At 45.7% G+C, this 22,197-nt stretch overlaps 1 protein-coding gene across 1 annotated transcript; it reads left to right on the top strand.

The window, feature by feature from the left end:
- The first annotated feature begins 34 nt into the window (after positions 1–34).
- GRPEL2 (GrpE like 2, mitochondrial) lies at positions 35–21,984 on the top strand. The gene is made up of 4 exons (XM_056574763.1): positions 35–304; positions 12,561–12,711; positions 17,289–17,370; positions 19,640–21,984. The coding sequence occupies exons 1-4, from the start codon at positions 234–236 to the stop codon at positions 19,972–19,974; spliced, it is 639 nt and encodes a 212-aa protein (XP_056430738.1). The 5' UTR covers positions 35–233; the 3' UTR covers positions 19,975–21,984.
- The last annotated feature ends 213 nt before the right edge of the window (positions 21,985–22,197 follow it).

The following is a 22,197-nucleotide window of genomic DNA, read 5'->3' as shown; positions in this document are numbered from 1 at the left end:
GGACATGTAACTCCTACTAGTGCCTATTCACAACCACTACCTCCGCAGCCACACAGCGAATTGAGCACTGGTAGTTGTAGTTTTATTCGCCCTCTACTCCTATTGGCTGCTGCTCGTCCTGCCCCTTTCTCCTATTGGCTGCTGCTCGTCCTTCTCCACTAGACTGTTATAGTAATTTATGTACTGCACATGCGCGCCGAATCGATTACTAACCGAAGACGAGACGCGTGAAGATGGCTGGACTGAGGCTGAGGGCTGCTGACCAGCTGCGGACACTACTATCTCACGGGGCCCGGAACAGCAGGTGAGCGCTATGGGGTTAGTGGTGCGTTTTATAGTCCGTACTCTGAATTACATGGAAGGAGCTGTAGGACGTGTATCCTCTCCTATATACACTTCTATAGGGCCTTGTCCCCTGTTATGGCTATTACAGGCCGATCCGCTAGTCTCCATAGAAACAGCACCGGAGCTGACCACACATGCTGCGGGGGGAGGGGGCAACGGGGGGGGGCCGAGGTGTCACATTCGTAGAAAGCCATGGCAACACGTGACCAGGGCCAACCTGTGGCTCTCTAGCTATTGTAAGACTACAACTCCCTGCATGCCTGGCCAATCTAAGGCTGTCTTTTGCATGCTGGGAGTTGTAGTTTTGCCATAGTTTACTGCTGTAGGTAAGTGGTGGCCTTCCTGTCATCGAGCCTTAAAGGGGAACTCCAATACATAAGTGCTTATCCCCTAGCCACATGTTAGGAGATAAGTGTCTGATCACTAGGACCCCCTGCGATCAGACACTTAGGCTTCTTTCACACTACAAAATCCTCCGTTTTTAAACATCCATAGGAAGATCCGTATGAAAATTGGCTAAAAACATCAGTAACAAAATCCTATACGTGCGTTAGAGAATCCCATTATAGTCTATGGGATTTCCTAATATCCGTATTAATCCGTTATAGATAACGGACGTTAGTTATGGAAGAAATAGCTCATGAACTATTTCTTCCGTAACTATCTTCCGTAACAAACTAACGTCCGTTATCTATAACGGATTAATACGGATATTAGGAAATCCCATAGACTATAATGGGATTTTCTAACGGACGTATAGGATTTTGTTACTGACGTTTTCAGCTGATTTTCACACGGATCTTCCTACGGATGTTTAAAAACGGAGGATATTGTAGCGTGAAAGAAGCCTTAGAAGGACATTTATCAAAACCTCTCCAGCGGAAAAGATGCCCAGTTGCCCATAGCAACCAATCAGATTGCTTCTTTTATTTTTAACAAGGCCTCTGCAAAATAAAAGCGATCTTATTGGTTGCTATGGGCAACTTTCCCTTTTCATAGGTTTTGCTAACTCTCCCCCTTAGTACCTTTATCCTGTGGGTAGGGGATAAGTAGTTATGTACCGGAGTTCCCCTTTAATACGTCGTATAGCCATGTCTGTAAAATGTTTAGAAGGTTTGTGTATTGATACATTGTTTTCCCAACCAAGATGGCCCATTGTGCCCTGTAGGTGATGGGTGAAGACCACCCACAGTGACTGGAGCCATCTGTGTGATCATTGGCTGGCAGTCCTGGTGAGCCCCCCACAGATGTGCCCCTATTATCTGCTGTGTGTGAATAGTGACGGTTTACCATACAAAGAGCTCTTATTTACACAAGACAAGGGAGACTGATGACTCGAATTACCATCTCTAAGGGGGTAAACGCAGAAATAATCCGCACCCTCCAGATCGTCTCCAGTTGCCTATTTAGGGTGCGTTTACACTGAGTAATGTCAAGAGGAATTTACTCGAGTAACTCCTCCTGAATTCTCCGCTTAAAAATAATTAACATCTGCTTTGCCATTGACTTCAATGTATAATTTTATTCTGTACTGTCCGCACTGCGTAAATTCCACTCGCTGGATTCCGTTCCGCCAGAAGAAAATACATGTTCATTCTTCTGGCGGAATATGTGAGCAGAAGTCCATTGAAGTCAATGGTAAAAAAAATAAATAAATAATAAATTCTGTTGCGGAATTTTTACTCGAGGATTCCTCTCCTATTTCTCAGTGTGAACGCATCCTTATATAGACCTGTAGACATAAGATAGTTGTCAGCTAAGCCGTCGCCCCCCCCCCCCATTACTGTAGATAGGGAGCACTCTGAATACACATAACATAGTTCATTAGGTTGAAAAAAGACCAGAGTCCATCAAGTTCAACCGATAACTCTGAGTCCCTGCTGAGTTGATCCAGAGGAAGGCAAAAAACCCTCATACTAGAGGTAAAAATTCCTTCCCGACTCCGAATATGGTTGGAGGATTTACTGAGAAATATCTTTTGTCTGAGGAGCTTAGTCAGATCTCATCCCCATCCCCCTGTCACTAACCATTGGTTGATGCAATGTTTCCCAACCAGTGTACCAATAGCTGTTGCAAAACTACAACTCCCAGCATGCCCGGTAGGGATCGACCGATTATCGGTATCGGCAATTACCTTGAGTGTTTTTATTTTATTTCTACATGCACATCCTTAGGGTTAGCCGGTCTTCTCAAACTTATCAGTAGTGGGGGAGAAAAAATACAATATAAATACACACTTGAAGTGCTTCTTCTTTTGATTATTATTTTTTTTAAGCCGTTATTGTAAGGCTGGGTTCGCATCGCGTTTTTACCATTACTGGACCACATACGGCTGGGGGGGGGGGGAGCTAAAACCTTGCGCTCCCGTATCCCTACCGTATGTAATTCATTTCAATGAGCCGACCGGAGTTAAACGCTAAGTCTGGTCAGCTCATTTTTGCCCCGTATGTGGTTTTCCCACCGCACTTAAAACCGTAGTCGACCATGGTTTGAGGTCCGGTGGAAATCCTATCTGTCCATCTAATCTATCAATCTGATCTAGGTCCGTCTGTCTATTGCATCAATCTGTCTGGTCGTTCAGTATGTTCAGGACTGCAGTTGTGTATCCCCAGTCCTGTACTGTACTGGTCATGGTGGGTGAGGGGCGATTAAGTATATGTTGTGACATTAAGGCTAGGTTCACACTGCAGAATTTCTGCCAGAGATCGAGCCAGCGGCGCTAGGACCGAGCAGACTGCATTGCTGCCCCCATAGACTGCAATGCATTTCTGCGTGGATCTTTTGGAAGATCTGCTCAGAAATGCATTGCCATCTATAGGGACGGCAATGTAGTCTGCGCGGTCCTAGTGCCGCTGGCTCGATCTCTGGCAGAAATTTTGCCCAGAAATTCCACAGTGTGAACCTAGCCTATCAGGGATGTGGAATTTCTATCGCCCGACGCTCGGGACTAGCAGTTTTGGGCGCCGGGCAGGTGAATTTGTCCGGCCCTTAGCCCGGCTTCGGGCAAGCAGGGCCGGACCTGACAAGTGCGGCGGATCTGCAGTCTGTATGGAGCGGGCTGCAGACTACTGCCCGCTCCATACTCTGCAGCCTGTGTCCTCGGAAGCAGAGCAGGGGAGATGAGAAGCTGTGTACAGTATTTGTCTTCTCTCCCCTGCTCTGCAGACGTGCGGGGGGAGATTAGGGGGCGTGGCTTATTTCTCCAGGTGCAGACCTGCGTCCTCTGCCTTCACTCCTCCCAGCTGTAGCTTCGGAGAGCTGAGGGGAGGAGGCGCGTCTGCACGGGGAGACTGTATGCGGCGCTCTGTAGTATGTATGGAGCGGGCTCTGGCTTCCTGCCCGCTCCATACACTGCAGCCCCCGGCTGTTCTCAGTAGCCGGGGGCTGCCTCTAATAGCCAGCATGCGGCGATCGCCGCGGCTGGCTATTAACCCTTTAGATCGCCACTGTCAAAGCTGACAGCGGCATCTAAAGGGACATGTGAATGCTCCCTGGTGGGCTAGTGGGGTGGATCGCCCCCCCGCAGCGCGATCGCAGGGGGGGCGATCCACTATAGAGGTAGCCGGAGGACTTACCTCTGCTTCCTCCTGTCCCGCTCTGTCATTGATAGATCCTGGCTGGACCAGGCTCTATCAATGGATCACAGAGCTCACAGATTAATAGAGTTCAATAGAATCTATTCATCTGTCTGAGGAATCTAATGATTCCTCGTAAGTCTAATAAAGTGTAAAAAAAATAAAAAAGTTTTAATAAAAGTTTGAAAGACACCCAGTGGTCTTCAAACTGTGCCCCTCCAGATGTTACAAAACTACAATTCCCAGCATGCCGTTGGCTGTCCGGGCATGCTGGGAGTTGTAGTTTTCCAACATCTGGAAGGCCACAGTTTGAAAACCGCTGCATTAACCCCTTCCATCTTAAAAGTTCAAATCACCCCCTTTTCCTATATAAAAACATGCAAACATAATAAAAATAAACATATTTGGTATCGCTTCGTGCGTAATTGTACAACCTATTAAAATATAACATTATGTATCCCGTACGGTAAATGTAAAAAAAATACCAAACCACAGATTTGCAATTTTTATAATATCCCATAAAAAAAAAATTAAAAAGCGATTAAAAAGTCAGATCAATACCAAGATGGTACCGATACAAAAAACAGATTATGGCGCAAAACATGAGCCCTCATACAGCCTGGTATGCGGAAAGAAAATAAAGCTACAGGGGTTAAAAAATGGCAAATAAAAAAATTTGAAAAAGTCCAGAATTAGTAAAACATGACGTAAACGATACAAATCTGGTATTGCTGTAATCAGGCGCCTAAAGTATAAAACTAACATGTTATCTGACCACAAGGTAAATGGCGCAGAAAAGAAAAACCACCAAATCTGCTAAATTATCTTTTACTATTTCAATTTCACTTCACCGATTATTATATATATATATATATATATATATATATATATATATATATATATATTTTTGGTTTGGAGAATATGTTATTGAAAAATTAAAAGGTGTCATTATAGTAGGTAGTTATGGCTATTATAGGGCGAGGAGGGAAAAAACGAGAGCGTAAAAGCGAAAATTGGCCGGGACAAGTGGATCGTCATGAGGGACAAGTAGCTTTTTCTCCATTTTAGTCCCGTGGACAAGTAGTTTTTTATAAAATTTCCACACCCCTGGACTATCTTATTGTTTCAAAACAATGCAAATGGCCAAAGTGTGAAATAACAATGGGCCTTTATCTTTGGTCAAACACCTTGACCAAAGCCGGGACCACCAGGGTTGCTAAATAATCAAGATAAAACTCATTGACCTGGCACTGGATGTAAAATGGATCTCTGGTCCAGAGGGGACTATACACAACAGGTTCTCGGACCCGTAGTCACTGCTTTGCCTTTACTGTAGGCGACTCCGGCCCACACCCCTGTTTTATATAGAATTTCCCAGGAAAGCAGAGTGAAAGTAGAAGTAATGTAACCAATGGGATTGCTATGTGATGCAATAGGACTGACAGATCTAGTCATGATGAATACACAAAACTTCTGTGTATACTGGGACTCCTCATATGCGTGTTTCCCAATAAAGGTGGCTCCAGCTGTTGCAAAACTACAACTCCCAGCATGCCCGGACAGCCGAAGGCTGTCCGGGCATGCTGGGAGTTGTAGTTTTGCAACATCTGGAGGCACCCTGGTTGGGAAACACTGCTTCAAACACATAACTTCTATGTATACTGTGACTCTGCAGACACAGGGACTCCCGACTGTCCCTGCGGGGTACAACAATGGTGTAGATACATAGTCCCCCCTGGCCCTCTTATCTGCTTACTGCTCAGCGGAGATAGAAACATTCTTCCTTTTACTAGACAGGGCGTTATATAGGAGCAGGGAGGGGGGGTCACTTCTCAGAAGTCACGGGCCCTTCTCACATATATGACTATATGGTTACTATTACTGAAACAAGGTACTTAGTTCTCCAGGGTAAAACATTTTATATATATACATGTATTTTATACATATAAATACATTCTGGGTAGGGGAATATGCAAATCAGCTCATTACATCACCTTTTCAAGCGATGTTCCCTGGTATCAGCTTAGCTCCAGTTACGGAATATAAAAAGCTGATCGGGATTAATGCCAAGCCAGAACTCTCTCTCCAGAAGGAAAGAGTACCCATCTGCAGACTGCAGTTCAGGGAACAACGCCTGAAAAGGTGATGTAATGAGCTGATTTGCATATTCCCCTATATACACACACACACACACACACACACATAATATATTATATATGGCACTATATACCTAGCACCCTTCATCCAAATCCGCTACACAGCGAAACCTCTCTAAGGCTGCATTCACATCTCGTTTTTGCAATACAGATCCGCTATCAAGTTTTTTGTAAAAAAACAAAAAAAAACGTATGTCTCAAAACCGGACCGAACCGTATATACGTCTGTACAGTTTTAAACCGTATACGGTTTGAAAACGGATGTCTAGTTGCATACAGTTTAATACGTTTGTTGAAAAGAAAAAAATATAAACGGATACGGTTTTATGTTTGTCCTTAATTAAATAAAGTTCTTCTTGTTCTATTTGTGGGAAGAACTTTCGGCATGCACTGCGCCTGTGCAAACCAGATGGAACCGTACGCACATACGGTTCCCATTGACAACCATTTTAAAGAGAAAAAAAAAAAAACTTATACGGGTTGTATCCGGTTTTTCACCCGGACATTAAACCGTAGTAGACTACACCTTTGTTTATGGGGAAAAAAAAAAAGATAAAACCGTAAATGATGCAAAACGTACACAACCGGATGCTATGTTTGGCATACGGTTTTCAATGACATGTCTATATATACAGTTTGCAATACGGTTCCATACGGTTTTTACACTGAAACCGGATACTGGAACCGTATTGCAAAAACGAGATGTGAATGCAGCCCAATGGTGCATGCACACCACATTTCTGCAATACAGTTCCCGTATCAGGTTTATGATAAACAGATTCCTCAAAACCGAACTAAACTGCATCAAAATGGGTGTTTAAATTTTAACCCGTAAAAAACGTGCTCTCTGCTGACACCTCTGTCCGTGTCAGGAACTGTCCAGAGCTTGAGAGGTTTGCAATGGGGATTTTCTCCTCCTCTGGACAGTTCTCGCACTGTGGACAAGACAAAAAAGAAATTCAAAAAGATAAGAATTTCCTCTGTAGCATACAGCTGCTAAAAAGTACTGGAAGGGTAAAGATTTTTTTTTATAGAAGTCATTTACAAATCTGTTTAACTTTCCGGCACCAGTTGATAAAAAAAAAAAAAAGTTTTCCATCGGAGGACCCCTTTAAAAAAAAAAATTAAATAAATTTTTTTTTTAAAAAAAACGACCACCCCTAAAAGCAATTTTGGTTGGTATTCTCCAATACATTTTATTCCATGTTTTCTACTAAAGTAAATACACCAGTTAATGACTATTCCTAGTGCGTGACCTTTCTTATAGGAAGTATTCCTGACATATCCATGACACATACACCACATTCCTGACATGCCCGGTAGAACTGTTCACATTACACCAGGAGCTCCCAATCTTTAGTTGTGATTAGGGTGACCCAGCATCTTCCTACAGGGGGACATCAGACATGACCAGGGGTGTGGAAATTTTATAAAAAACTACTTGTCCACGGGACTAAAATGGAGCAAAATCTACTTGTCCCTCATGACGATCCACTTGTCCGGGCCAATTTTCGCTTTTACGCTCTCGTTTTTTTCCTCCTCGCCCTATAATAGCCATAACTACCTACTATAATGATACCTTTTAATTTTTCAATAACATTCTCCGAACCAAAAAGAAAAAAAAAAAAAAAAAAATATATATATATATATATATCGGTGAAAGTGAAATAGTAAAAGATAATTTAGCAGATTTGGTGGTTTTTCTTTTCTGCGCCATTTGCCTTGTGGTTGAGGTAACATGTTAGTTTTATACTTTAGGCGCCTGATTACAGCAATACCAGATTTGTATCGTTTACGTCATGTTTTACTAATTCTGGACTTTTTCTAATTTTTTTATTTGCCATTTTTTAACCCCTGTAGCTTTATTTTCTTTCCGCATACCAGGCTGTATGAGGGCTCATGTTTTGCGCCATAATCTGTTTTCTGTATCGGTACCATCTTGGTATTGATCTGACTTTTTAATCGCTTTTTAACTTTTTTTTCTGGGACATTATAAAAACTGCAAATCTGTGGTTTGGTATTTTTTTTTACATTTACCGTACGGGATACATAATGTTATATTTTCATAGGTTGTACAATTACGCACGAAGCGATACCAAATATGTTTATTTTTATTATGTTTGCATGTTTTTATATAGGAAAAGGGGGCAATTTGAACTTTTTAAGATGGAAGGGGTTAATGCAGCGGTCTTCAAACTGTGGCCCTCCAGATGTTGCAAAACTACAACTCCCAGCATGCCCGGACAGCCAACGGCATGCTGGGAATTGTAGTTTTGTAACATCTGGAGGGGCACAGTTTGAAGACCACTAGGTTAATGTGTGTCTTTCAAACTTTTATTAAAATTTTTTTTTTTTTTTTTTACACTTTATTAGACTTATGAGGAATCATTAGATTCCTCAGACAGATGAATAGATTTTATTGAACTCTATTAATCTGTGTGCTCTGTGATCCATTGATAGAGCCTGGTCCAGCCAGGATCTATCAATGACAGAGCCGGGACAGGAGGAAGCAGAGGTAAGTCCTCCGGCTACCTCTATAGTGGATCGCCCCCCTGCGATCGCGCTGCGGGGGGGGGGGGGGGCGATCCACCCCACTAGCCCACCAGGGAGCATTCACATGTCCCTTTAGACGCCTTTGACAGCGGCGATCTAAAGGGTTAATAGCCAGCCGCTGCGATCGCCGCATGCTGGCTATTAGAGGCAGCCCCCGGCTACTGAGAACAGCCGGGGGCTGCAGTGTATGGAGCGGGCAGGAATCCCGAGCCCGCTCCATACATACTACAGAGCGCCGCAAGCATCTCCCCGTGCAGACGCGCCTCCTCCCCTCAGCTCTCCGAAGCTACAGCTGGGAGGAGTGAAGGCAGAGGACGCAGGTCTGCACGGGGAGAAATAAGTCACGCCCCCTCATCTCCCCCCGCACGTCTGCAGAGCAAGAAGCCACGCCCCCTCATCTCCCCCCGCACGTCTGCAGAGCAAGAAGCCACGCCCCCTCATCTCCCCCCGCACGTCTGCAGAGCAAGAAGCCACGCCCCCTCATCTCCCCCCGCACGTCTGCAGAGCAGGGGAGAGAAGACAAATACTGTACACAGCTTCTCATCTCCCCTGCTCTGCTTCCGAGGACACAGGCTGCAGAGTATGGAGCGGGCAGGAGTCGGCAGCTCGCTCCATACAGACTGCAGATCCGCCGCACTTGTCAGGTCCGGCCCTGCTTGCCCGAAGCCGGGCTAAGGGCCGGACAAATTCACCTGCCCGGCGCCCAAAACTGCTAGTCCCGGGCGTCGGGCGATAGAAATTCCACATCCCTGTAGTATAGTGCTGCAATGTTTACCCCCCCCCCCACAAACAGACATACAGCTTCCAGTCATATACAGTGTACGGCTGGAGGCTGTATGTCTGTACTGCCCCCACAGTGTTCCAATCACCGTTCCTCCGGCCCGGGTCACCATCTACTGCTATGGCCTATGGACCATAGAAGTAGGTGCCGGGAGCGGTGACCGGAACACTTAAGATAGCACGGCCGGTCACTCACCAGGCCCCAGTCGGCACGCGTCCTCCTGCGGTCCTCCTGGTCCTGTGCTCCTCTGCCTCCATGGTTGTACGCACAGGAAGTCACTGACGTCCCGTGCGTACAACCATAGAGACGGAGGACCGGACCGCAGGAGGACGCCGGGGAATGGTGAGTGACCGGCGGACATCCTTATGTCCCGAAAAGATTTTTCGGGACAGGGATGTCCAGGATAGGAATACCTATGATTATCTTCCCAGGCCGGCTCCCGTGTGTGGCTGCAGGCGGGGGCCGGCCAGAGCAGGTAAAAACTAATACTGTATACTAAAAACCAGGGTGCCTCCAGCTGTTGTGAAACTACAACTACCAGCATGTCCGTACAGCCTTTGCTGTGCTGGGAGTTGTAGTTTCACAACAGCTGGAGGCCCCCTGGTTTTTAGTACACAGTATTAGTTTTTACTTGCTCTGGCCGGCCCCCGCCTGCAGCCATACACGGGAGCCGGCCCTGGCAGATAATCAGAAGTTTTCCTATCCCGGACCTCAATACCCGGCGTATACGACGACCCCCGACTTTTCAGAAGAAAATTCGGGGTTAAAAAGTTGTCTTATACAGTACTTTTTAGGGGTATACTAATGGGGGTGTTACACCCCGTGCTACGGCCCTGGGGTTTAGTGAATTTTTGTATATGGGCCTCTTATGCCCTTTGGGTTCGGGTTTTGCAATCCTGGTTGTACCAGAATCTGGAATGTTGGATTACAATACAATAATAGTGATTTTATTTTGTAGCTGCTATGATCGGTTCTCTATGGCAGTGTTTCCCAACCAGGGGGCCTCCAGCTGTTGCAAAAATGTAGCTGGTAGTTGTAGTTTGGCAACATCTGGGGGCACCTGTTTATGAGTTAATTTCAGTTTTGGACTTTGGATTGGTAAGTCTAGGTCAGTGTTTTCCAAATAGTGTGCCTCCAGCTGTTGCAAAACTACAACTCCCAGCATGCCCGGACAGCCTTCGGCTGTCCGGGCATGCTGGAAGTTGTAGTTTTCCAACAGCTGTAGACACACTAGTTGGAAAGCACTGATCTAAGTAGTGTTCTTATATATCTTCAGTGTATACATTAAAGATCCTGGTGCAGGGAGGGGGAGAGGAGTAAACGAGCAGTGAGAATCCATTGCGCTCCCTCTCTCCTTCACGTAGCCTCAGTAAGTCACCAAGATTTATAGGACGGTTCCTGTTGAGGAGGAGAGGCTCTCCAGCGAAGAAGGGGGAACTGTATCTTTAACAGCCAGACCTACTCACAACTTTTGCTTGTGTACTGTCTAGAGTGAGATGGTGCCCACAGTGCTATAAACGACTGTATTTGATCCAAGCATGGGGCGGTAGTAGATCTATCAGCGCACATATCGGTAACATGGAAAAGATGGCTATCATTATATATTGTAGGCTTCTTTCACATTGTGACACAGCAGTGCGACGGATGTCAGGGAACACAGGGAGAAAAAATACATCATGCGTCTTCTTTTTCTCCCCTACTACCGTCAAAAAACAACGGCGCCAGACGGACACCATAATAGTAAATGGGATATGTCAGGATCCGTTGTTGCCCATTGTGCCCCATCCGGATAATGGACGTTAAAGGTAAAAAGGGCCTTTTCCGACGGGGCACAGCGGCAGTGTGAAAGGGGACTGTGGGTTTTACAAGGAGATGTGCAGAGTTTTTATTCTCAGCATTGCCGTAAAAACTAGGGATCGACCGATTATCGGTTTGGCCGATATTCACGATTTTCTAAGTTATCGGTATCGGCATTTTCCTTGCCGATAATGCACTGTTGCTGTGCGCTGCGCAATGACGAGTGATGTCCTCAATGCGACGTCACAGTCAGTGGCCCGGCGCACAGTGACAGCTCAGGACGCCGCCAGAGCCAGAAGTAGCGGGGACCCCAGGAACAGGTTATTATAAAACCGGGGATGGGGAAGGCAATGGGGCACTGGCGGCGGCGGTGGTTGGACTCAGGACAGGCAGGGGGAGAGAAGCGGGTGGCGGCGGTGGTGGTCTCTGGCCCCGCAAAAGCCACTGCAGTTCACGGATTTAAAATGCACGGACTATTGGTATCAGTTATCGGCTATCGGCCTGAAAGTTCACAGGTTATCGGTATCGGCTCTAAAAAATCAATATCGGTAGATCCCTAGTAGGGTCGCTGTGGTGCTGCATTCAGGAATAAACCTATTGTTTCACACTTAAAAGGGTACGCCGCCCCTAGACATCTTATCCCCTATCCAAAGGATAGGGGATAAGATGTCAGATCGCTGCTGGGAAGCCCTGGGATCGCTGCTGCGGCACCCCGCCGTCATTACAGAACAGAGTGAGTTCGCTCTGTGCGTAATGACGGGCGATACAGGGGACGGAGCAGCATGATGTCATGGCTCCGCCCCTCATGACATCTGCCACGCCCCCTCCCATAGACTTGTATTGAAAAGGGTGGGCCGCGACGTCACGAGGGGCGGAGCCATGATCTAACGATGCTCTGGCCCCTGTATTGCCGGTCATTACGTGCAGAGCGAACTCGCTCTGTTCTGTAATGATAGCGCAGTGGGGATCCCGGGGGTCCCCAGCAGCAGGACCGCGGCGATCGGACATCTTATCCCCTATCCTTTGGATAGGGGATAAGATGTCTAGGGGCGGAGTACCCCTTTAAATGCAGCAATTATGTAGTATAGTAATGGGGGCCAACTAGGAGGCTCTGAACACAATGGCCTCTATTCACTGACCCTACATCCTCTTTCCTTATTGTGGAGGCTCAGTAATTGAGATATCTATTCATATTAGCCCTGTAGCCCTCCACTACTGCCTATGGGGAAAGTATTACTGCATTCTTTGTATTAGAAATCGTCTTCATGCTGTGTTGATATATAAGGTGTATACATGAGACATCTGGAGGGTAACCTAGACATTGTTTCTTATTATTTGATATTTTCTTGACAGATGTTCAGCGAGTGCCTATAGTACCGCTCCTCAACAGAGAAGCACCGGGGACAAGACTCCTAAAGTGGAAAGTACCGATGAAAAGACTTATTCTGTCTTATCCCTGGAGAAGAAGGCTCTGAAGCTTGAGGAGCAAGTTCAGGATTTAACAGTAAGGTTTTTTTTTTTTTTAAGACATTGTGGTTGTTCAAGATTAAAGGGGTTATTTAGGCCGTAAATATTGATGGCCTATCCATATTAGATCTGTGGCGGGCTGACTCTCTCAGCACCCCTGCTGATCATCTGTTTGGAGGGGCTGCAGCGCTCTCCACACCAGATCTGAAGAGGCGGCATAAATTCAACTTCACAGTAGTAACCATTCGAAAGTCATAACACCTAGTTGCAAATGTATTCATAAAATTCAGGAAGAAATAATGGAGGAACCATACAGTGCAGCGTTTCTAAGATAAGAAGATGCATTAGAATTGTTTCATTAAAGGAAACTGATTTAGTGCTTAAAATCCTGGCTGTTCCACTAGGACAAAAAAAAATAAAAATCATGTGTGAATCATTGGTGGTCTGCTTTTGTGTATCAATTTGTTCTAGTAGTTGCACATTTAGTGTAGTAGCACTGCTGCAAACATTTCTATCATTTTCTTGGAAAGTAATGTAACCAATGCCCACTACAGAACTTTACAACTGTCCAATAACTGTTAACCTGTAAAAACGTTCAGTGGCTTTAATTAGGGATCGACAGATTATCGGTTTGGCCGATATTATCGGCCGATATTCACGATTTTGGACATTATCAGTATCTGCAATGACCTTGCCAATATGCCGATAATGCCCCGCCTCCCCGGCCAGAGACTGCCGCCACTGCCCCATTTAAATCATTGATCTGCTGAGGCTTCTGCGGGGCTAGGGGTAAATAGCCGATAACTTATACCGGAATATAGGAATGTCCCGATACCATTTTTTTTATTTTATTTTTTTTTAAGACCGAGTACGAGTACCGATACTTTAATTCTAGTACTCGCCGATTCCAAGTACGAGTACTTTTATTTTAAAGGGAATCTGACAGCAGGGTGACCCATTTTCTGGCGCTGCTTACCATATGATATGTGGGTTCCTTGTTGTGTACAATGGAGGCGAGTGGCGACTGCTGTAGTATGAGCCAAGATTTCTCTCTTCTCCATTGGACAGAACGGGGAATTTGCATTGGCGGTGAAACCGATGACCACATGGTGAGCAGCGGTAGAAACCGGAACCTGCACTGTCTACCTATTAATTCAAGTTAGTGCAGGTGACTCTGCTGTAAGATTGCCTTTAATAGTAGGTAGTATCCCCTTGCAGACGTTAGTAGCAGCCCCCCCTGTAGACAGCAGCCCCCCCCCCCCCCCCCCCATTTAGGCAGCGGCAGGGCCCCCCCCCCTTTAGACAGCAAGCCCCCCTGTAGATATTAGCAGCAGCAGGACCCCCCTTTAGACAGACAGCCCCCCTGTAGACATTAGCAGCAGCACACAGCTCACCTGCGGCTGTACTCCATCTGGTGCTACTGCTCCACTGCCCCGTTCTTCCGTCCTCCCGGTCCACATCATGTCGTCCTATGGAGGAGCATGTGACATATACGTCACTCCGCTTCCTCCGTAGCGTTACGCTTGGCGCAGGGGAGGAGGCGGAGTAACGTGTGTGTCACATGCTCCTCCATGGAACACTATGAAGCGGACGGGAGGACCGGAGAACGGGACAGCAGAGCGGCACCAGGTATCGGACATGGTATCGGGGACATTAAACGAGTCCCCGATACCATGTAAATGGCTAGTGTCGGCCCCGATACTAGTATCGGTATCTGGACATCCCTACCGGAATAGCGGTATAAGTTATCGGCTATCGGCCTGAAAGGTCACAGATTATCGGTATCGGCCCTAAAAAATCGATAACTGTCGATCCCTAGCTTTAATCTATTGTTTATAGCAATTTTCAGGTCAGTAGGGGGCCAGGTGCTGAGATACCCCCTGATCATTAAAACAAAAGTGCTCAGCTGTTGCTCCTTGTTTGCTGAAAACAGGATTTCTCTTAAGGGTAGGGTCACACACAGTGCTTTTGATGCTGCGGATGTGCTGCCAGCAGTCACACAGCCACGGCAGAACAAGCTCCCTTCTGCAGCCTGGTAGTTCTGTGTGTCACCTCGTGACTGCCAGCAGGAAATCCACCTCTACAGGGAGCCCGCTCTGTCATCGCTCTGCGACTGCTGGCAGCACATCCGCAGCGTCAAATACGCTGCGGATGCGCTGTGTGTGTGTGACTGCCAAAATGAAAGATCTTTGTACGTGGCTCAATCCCCTTTTCTTCTAGATTTCAATAACTGGAATCTGACACAGCATACTGAGCAGGTTAAACATTTGCGAATTGGCAATGTATAAATCCTGTTACTATAGGTCACACATGAATAATTTCAGTTTTTAAATCTTGTCTACTATGGACAGATCGTGTATTACGTGACTGTGTACACCTGTAGGAAACCATACTGTACCAGCAGATATTAAGTGTAAAGCTTTTACAATTTACTGCTCGAGAACACAGCCATACTGTTTTCAAACAATTACATTAACGTAGTCCAAGGTGATAGGAGGTGCTCAACCCCAAGTGCAGCTGTGCACCTACATTGGAGTGGAGGACCTGCACTTGTGGACCACTATATGTTTTCACTCCTGTGGTAAATGTAAACAATGGCATTAGCTAACCCTCAACACTGATGTAAAATTGACACATTCGCCAGTATATCCTTATATGAAAGACATACCTGAGCCCGCACACCACGCCAAGGTTTCTCAAGTGGTACAGGACCTGACACTAACCAACCTGGCCGGATAAACAAAGCCAGGAACCAAATTACAGCAGCCTTAGGTCCGACTTGCAGACTGCTCCCCAGTTACATCCAGTGTGAACTGAGCACACATACAATGGGAGGGAGGAGACAGGTTACAAGCCCCACCCTGGTTGGTTCATTTATAGCCGGTGTGAGGTGGTTTTTTGCGCCCCCGTAGATCCATGCGTCCGCTCCTCCCCCAGCTCTCCGAACATTTCCGAGCCCCAGCAAGGGTGCACAACTGCACTTGGGGTTGAGAGTTTCCTGCTATAACCACCTGCATGTAAATATAAGCCGGTATTTTTTCGTTTAAGGCTTCTACTAATCCACCCTTTTATTTTACTGGGTAGCATTAGGGTTTCACCTGTGAGGCCGGTGTGAGGTGGTTTTTTGTGCCCCCGTAGATCCATTCGTCCGCTCCTCTCCCAGCTCTCTGAACATTTCCGAAGCTAGAACTGGGGGAGGGCAGAGCAAGGGGAAGGAGAAAGTTCACGCCCCCTCCCTCATCTCCCTGAGCTCGGCTGGACGCAGATCTCTACGGCCACGCCCCCTCCCTGAGGACATAGATCTCCACGGCAGGCCCCTCCCTCATCTCCCCGAGCTGAGGACATAGAGCACTGCTCCCAATGAGCTCTATGTGTAAAGGGGGACATACTGTACGGGCTTAATGTCCCCCTTTAGCGTGTACAGTAGGTCCCCCTTTACACATAGAGCTCAGTATGTCCCCCTTTAGCTTGTGCAGTCTTTAGCCTGTACAGTATGTCCTCCTTTGTCCCCCTTTAGCCTGTAGCCCGTGCAGTATGTCCCCCTTTGAGGGGGGACCTGCCGTGGAGATCTGCTGGGGGAGATGAGGGAGGGGACCTGCCGTGGAGATTTACGTCCTCAGCTCGGGGAGATGAGGGAGGGACCTGCCGTGGCGATCTATGTCCTCGGGGAGGCGGCGTGCCGTGGAGATCTGCGTCCAGCAGCCGAGCTCAGGGAGGGGGCGTGAACTTTCTCCTTCCCCTTGCTCTGCCCTCCCCCAGTTCTAGCTTCGGAAATGTTCAGAGAGCTGGGGGAGGAGCGGACGAATGGATCTACGGGGGCGCAAAAAACCACCTCACACCGGCCTCACAGGTGAAACCCTAATGCTACCCAGTAAAATAAAAGGGTGGATTAGTAGAAGCCTTAAACGAAAAAATTCCGGCTTATATTTACATGCAGGTGGTTATAGCAGGAAACTCTCAACCCCAAGTGCAGTTGTGCACCCTCGCTGGGGTGGAGGTCCTGCACTTATGATCCGTTGCTATGGGCGATCCCCAGCAGAAATTGCGTACAATGGAGGATGCCTGCAGACGGCCACAAGTACCACAGTGGCATCATGACACTGTTTTCAGTTACCTCTTTGTAAATGTAATCTGTATATTTTCTCCCCAGACTATGGTTTTGTATTTATTTATGTTGCTTAAAGGAGTTCTCTAAGCTAAAACTTTTAACCCCCGCTGTGCCCAGGCTGTAAAACTATACATAATAAACTTTCACTTACCTGCCTACGATCCCCTGTTGTTCTGACATCGCCGTCCCTTTCTCTGGTCCCGATCTCTTCCACTTTCTGCGGGTCGGTGACTTCACTCTGCGCTCAGCCTATCAGCAGCCGCAGCAATGTCCCGTCACGGCCGCTGAGTGAAGTCACCGGCCCGCAGGAAGTGGAAGAGACCGGGACCGGAGAATGGGACGGCGATATCGGAACAACGGGGGAACGTAGGCAGGTAAGTGAAAGTTTATTATGTATAGTTTTACAGCCCGGGCACAGTGGGGGATAAAAGATTTCAGATGGAGAACTCCTTTAATACATAACTTCTTTTTATTTGTCCATTTTTATTAATTTTTTTCTTTTCTAGTTGCGTTACCAAAAAGCTGTAACAGACGCTGAGACTGTTAGGAAAAGAACCCAGAAGTTTGTACAGGATGCAAAACTCTTTGGTAAGGATCAGGATACTTTTTCGGATGACTATTTTAATGATTCTTCAGTCATAAGCCTCACAGCATATAAATACTTAGTGTTCTTCACTTCTTCTGTCTGCCATAGTGTTAGTTTATATTTACTGCATGTGACAAATTACAGGTCTAACAACTAGGTCTGGATAGTGTCCAAATAGGGGCGGCTGTGTGTGAGCGATGAGGGCAGGGTTAATGGAGAGGGATGCTATTTCTGGAACCAGTAGTTGACCACAATCATTTGTTAGCACAAGCCCATAGTGTGTCCAACCCCCCCCCCCCCCTCTCTCTCTCTCCATTGTACCTACTGTTACACAATGTTAGAACCTTCCTCTTAACCATTTGACTGCCAGTACCATAATAAGTACATGATGTCTGGAATGCTTGGTATTTTATAGACCTAAATCTCTGCAGTAAAAGAGATGCAATTGGACTTCTTTTTCAAGTCTCCAGAAATTCTCTAGGAACCATGCAGTGTTTTCTTGTTTGCATGCTTGAAAAAGAACATGACTGTATATGGCCATGACCCAGAGCAGTGTTTCCCAACCAGGGTGCCTCCAGCTGTTGCAAAACTACAACTTCCATCATGCCCGGACAGCCAAAGGCAACAGCTGGAACCACCCTGGTTGGGAAACACTGACCCAGAGTGACTTCTGGGTTCTCTTAAAACTGTGCAAAGTAATACAGGGCGACTTTAAAAAACATGGTGCAAAAGTCACCAATAGATATCACTTTAAACATTTGTTGTGTATAGATAAAACTTGGATGTCTTCATTAGAGTTGATCAAACTTACAGTAAATTGGTTCGTAGCGAAGCTCGCAGCTCGGCTGGTGATTACTTTAGTCTGCGTAAATTAGTTCAGCTTTCCAAGGGCACTGGTTGCCTGGAAAAGTCTGGGATGACTTGACTTAGGTCTCCTAGGACTGTATCCACCTTTTCCAGACAATTGGAGCCCTTGGAAATCTGCGAGGTTCGCTACGAGCCAATTTACTGTATGTTCGCTCAACTCTAGTCTTCATGTTAATTTGTGTTATGTTTTCTATGTTATACATTTTGCATCAACCTGTATTGCAGCCTCTTCCTTCTATAGGGATATGCAGCAACATTTGTTGTCACATACATATGTTTGAAATACGCAACTTTATTTAGGAGAATCAGTCAAAGGTGAACCATTGTTACGTGACATTTCAGATGTTGTGAAAAAATTGCTATTTACCTTGCAAATCGCCTTCATTGTATCGTTCTACTTAAACTTTGCTTTGAAGTATAACTACAATGTTGTTGCGGTGGCAGAATCCAAGTTTTAAACTCCCAGTACCTCCATAGCCCGCTGTAAAAGCAAGCAGTCTATGGAATTGGCAGAAGTCCCATGTAGTTGTCGATTATTTTATTGATTAAACGGAAAAAAAACATCAAAATGCCAGAATTAGGGATCCAGCTGATTCTACTTGAATAATTATGTATAATGGCCATATTAAAAGTATTCTAGAATGTAATGTGACCAAACGGCAATTTTTGATTTTTTTTGTTTAAGTTTACGCCGGTTGCTATACAGGGTCATTATTAATGATCCTGTACAGAAATCAGCGTAAATTTGATACTGCTGCATGGGTAACTATCTGAACTATTAAAATAAAATGTTTTTTAACATTTTTATTGGGGGGCGGTTTATTTACATTTATTTTGTTTTTGCTTTTACACTTTTTCTATAGCACTCCTATATACTAGGATGCAATGCTCTGCACCCCCCCCCCCCCCCCCATGTGTATAGCAGTGTATATGTACTACATACACACTGTTTTACCCATGGGGGTATGTGCAGAGCATTGCACCCTTGTGTCTGTACTACAGGAGGTATCGCGGCGCTGCCGTTGGTGAACAGGGGAGCATGCTTCCCCTGTGAACACCATAGATGTGTGATCAGGATTGATCACGGCATCTGTGGGGTTAATGCTGCCAGGACTCCGGCTGTGATTGACAGCCTGGTCCTGCCGCCGATCTCCTACGCTGCCCTCGGCAGTGCAGGAGAACGCTAGGACGTATGCATACGTCCTATAGCGGGAAGGGGTTAAAGAAAATGAAAATTCCAACAATTCCATAGACAGCATGCTTTAGCAGTGGGCTTGAAACTTGCTGGGAATTTAAGATGTATCCTGCCACCACGGTGAAATGATCCTAATGATAAATAAGGTTTCTGAAGTAGCATTGGTCAGGTAAAACAAACTAAATGTTCACTCTCTGATCCTTTTGCAGGGATCCAAAGCTTCTGCCGGGACTTGGTGGAGATAGCAGATATCTTAGAACATGCAGTGAATGAAGCGGAGAAGCAGGGGAAGAAGGATCTGTCAGAAATCTTAAGTTCAGTTGAATCAAAGCTGCAAAGCATTTTCACAAAAAATGGACTACATAAAATGACCCCCATGGGAGGAGACTATGACCCTTACGACCATGAAATAGTCTGTCATGTGCCAGCAGAGGGAAGAAGGCCCGGGAGTGTTGCCACCATACAGCAAGATGGATACAAACTACACGGTAGAACCATACGTCATGCTCATGTTGGGATTGCGGTGGAGACACAAGAGTCATAAATAATGACTGATTCAAATCCCCTTCTATGTTCCTCTGAAAAAATCCCCATTATTTATTATTGATAGAGTTTAGATTACTAGTTTGTACTTCTTTTCCTTACTTTACCTAAAGACGTTACTCGGAGCCTTTATTCCTCAGGAGTCGCCGGTTACTCCACTGCCGGAGTGCCTTAATCTAACCTCACATTGGCGCAGTTCTTCCACTGTGCTTTACAATCATCTCTGGGATTAAGGGACTATCTCACATCCTCATTTTATTTATTTTTTTAGTGTATTATTTAGATTACTTCGTAAATATGTTATATGTTGTAGAGTATTTTTTCTTAACGCTCTCCTTAGGGATGGAGTTCTATACAAAAGCTAAAAAGAAAATATGTTGTAGTTATTTGGTACTATTACATTTAGGTTGTATTTGTTTGCACATAGTTCACCTCTTTACCTGCTTTACTGTTAAATGTATCTGGAATCTGCAGTGGAGGTTCCTAATAGCCATTGATAAAGATGTTAACAGCCTCATTTTGAAGTAATATCCCCCCCCCCCCCCCAATTAAATTTTTCTGTATTAGCTGAAATGTAATTATATCTTTAATTCTGCTTCTCATTAAGAGTGTTAAACCTATGTTGTGCTCACATTTGCTTTGTGGCTTCCGTGCCGAGCATTGTCTACATGACACCATAGCAAGAATAGTGTTGTATGTTTTCCTATTCTTGTCATCAAAAGTGACGGAACTGAACAGAGCTGGGAAATCTGTGCTACAGTGTAGTGGTCTCTAAACTGTGGACTTTCAGCTGTTGCAAAACGGCAACTCCCAGCATGCCTGCACAGCCATTGGCTGTCCAAGCATGCTGAGAGTTGTAGTTTTGCAACAGCTGGAGCTTCAAATTTTGGAGACCACTACTATAGAGCAAAGAAACTGATCTCTGTCATGAGTATTAGCTGGCCTAGGTATAATGGCCTTGTACACGGCAGAATGTTCGAGCTGAAAAATACAGCTAAGAAATTCTGTTTCAGCAGAATCCCATTGTTTTTATTGGGATTTTCTTGCTCCGTGCACACAGTGGAATTTCTGCCACGGGAATTCTATTTCCAGCCTCTGCAGAAACTGACATTTCAGTTCTTTTTGCGGAATGTGATCAAAAATGCATTTCCGTCTATGAAGAAATGTGCATTTCTAAGCAGTCCTGGCATCGGCATGCTCTGCCAATGTATGCAGGATTTCACTGTGTAAACCCATTTAGGGTAAATTCAGACGAGCAGATTTTCGCAGCGTATTTCGCTGCGGATCCGCCGCTGAAGGACCCTCTGTATTCTGCCTTTATATGTGCCTGCTCGGAGCGGCAATACGCCGCTACGAGCAGACACACTGCGATGCGAGTCGCAGTATACTCGCACATCGCGGCAGCTCTCTGCCTAGCTCATTGAGCAGGGGAAGCGGCCGCGCATGCGCGGCGACTCGCACATCACAGGGTGTCTGATACGCCGCTCCGTGCAGGCATGTTTAAGGACACCCTACAGAGGTCCTTCAGTGGCGGATCTGCAGCGTAAAATACGCTGTAAATCCGCACGCGTGAACGTACCCTTATGAGTACACATGAGTATTTTCAGCTGCAGATTTTGGGTAGCAAAATTTGCAGCAGAAAATATACACATGTGAACTTACCCTAAAAGGTTATATGGGAAAGGGTGTGTTTATTTTTTTTATTTTATTTTTTTGGGGCATTTCCCTACTGGGTCCCAACCAGCTTTTTGGAGCTAGGTATGACACCCTATGGCCATCTAAATAAAGGGTTAAAATGTTGTGTGCTGCGTAGACCCTTAATGCCACATCTTCACTCTCTCCTATTGACAATTTTAAAAAGAATTGAATATATATATTTTCTATTAACTCCTAAAAGGACATAAAAAAAAATTATGTTTACAGATTTCTTTTGTTCTGTAACTGCCACGGATGTTTACAGATGCCAGGCTGCTAGTCTATAGCAGTGTTTTCCAACCAGGCTGCCTCCAGCTGTTGCAAAACTACAACTCCCAGCATGCCTGGACAGCCGAAGGCTGTCCAGGCATGCTGGGAGTTGTAGTTTTGCAACAGCTGGAGGCAGCCTGGTTGGAAAACACTGGTCTATAGTAATGGTTTGCAGCCTCTTGTAGGTGGGATCCCCACACCATTCGTACAAGTCTTCCAGTTTCTTATTTGTCTAATGTATATGTTGATTGCATTCATT

Source organism: Hyla sarda, chromosome 4 (genome assembly GCF_029499605.1).
Source record: "Hyla sarda isolate aHylSar1 chromosome 4, aHylSar1.hap1, whole genome shotgun sequence".
Classification (NCBI taxonomy): Eukaryota; Metazoa; Chordata; class Amphibia; order Anura; family Hylidae; genus Hyla; species Hyla sarda.
This window is presented reverse-complemented; position numbering and strand designations above follow the sequence as displayed.

Coding starts and splice junctions, on each gene's coding strand:
- GRPEL2 (XM_056574763.1), top strand. CDS start 234: ATGGCTGGACTGAGGCTGAGGGCTGCTGACCAGCTGCGGACACTACTA. Junction 305..12,560: donor CACGGGGCCCGGAACAGCAG/GTGAGCGCTATG, acceptor TTTTCTTGACAG/ATGTTCAGCGAGTGCCTATA. Junction 12,712..17,288: donor AGCAAGTTCAGGATTTAACA/GTAAGGTTTTTT, acceptor TTTCTTTTCTAG/TTGCGTTACCAAAAAGCTGT.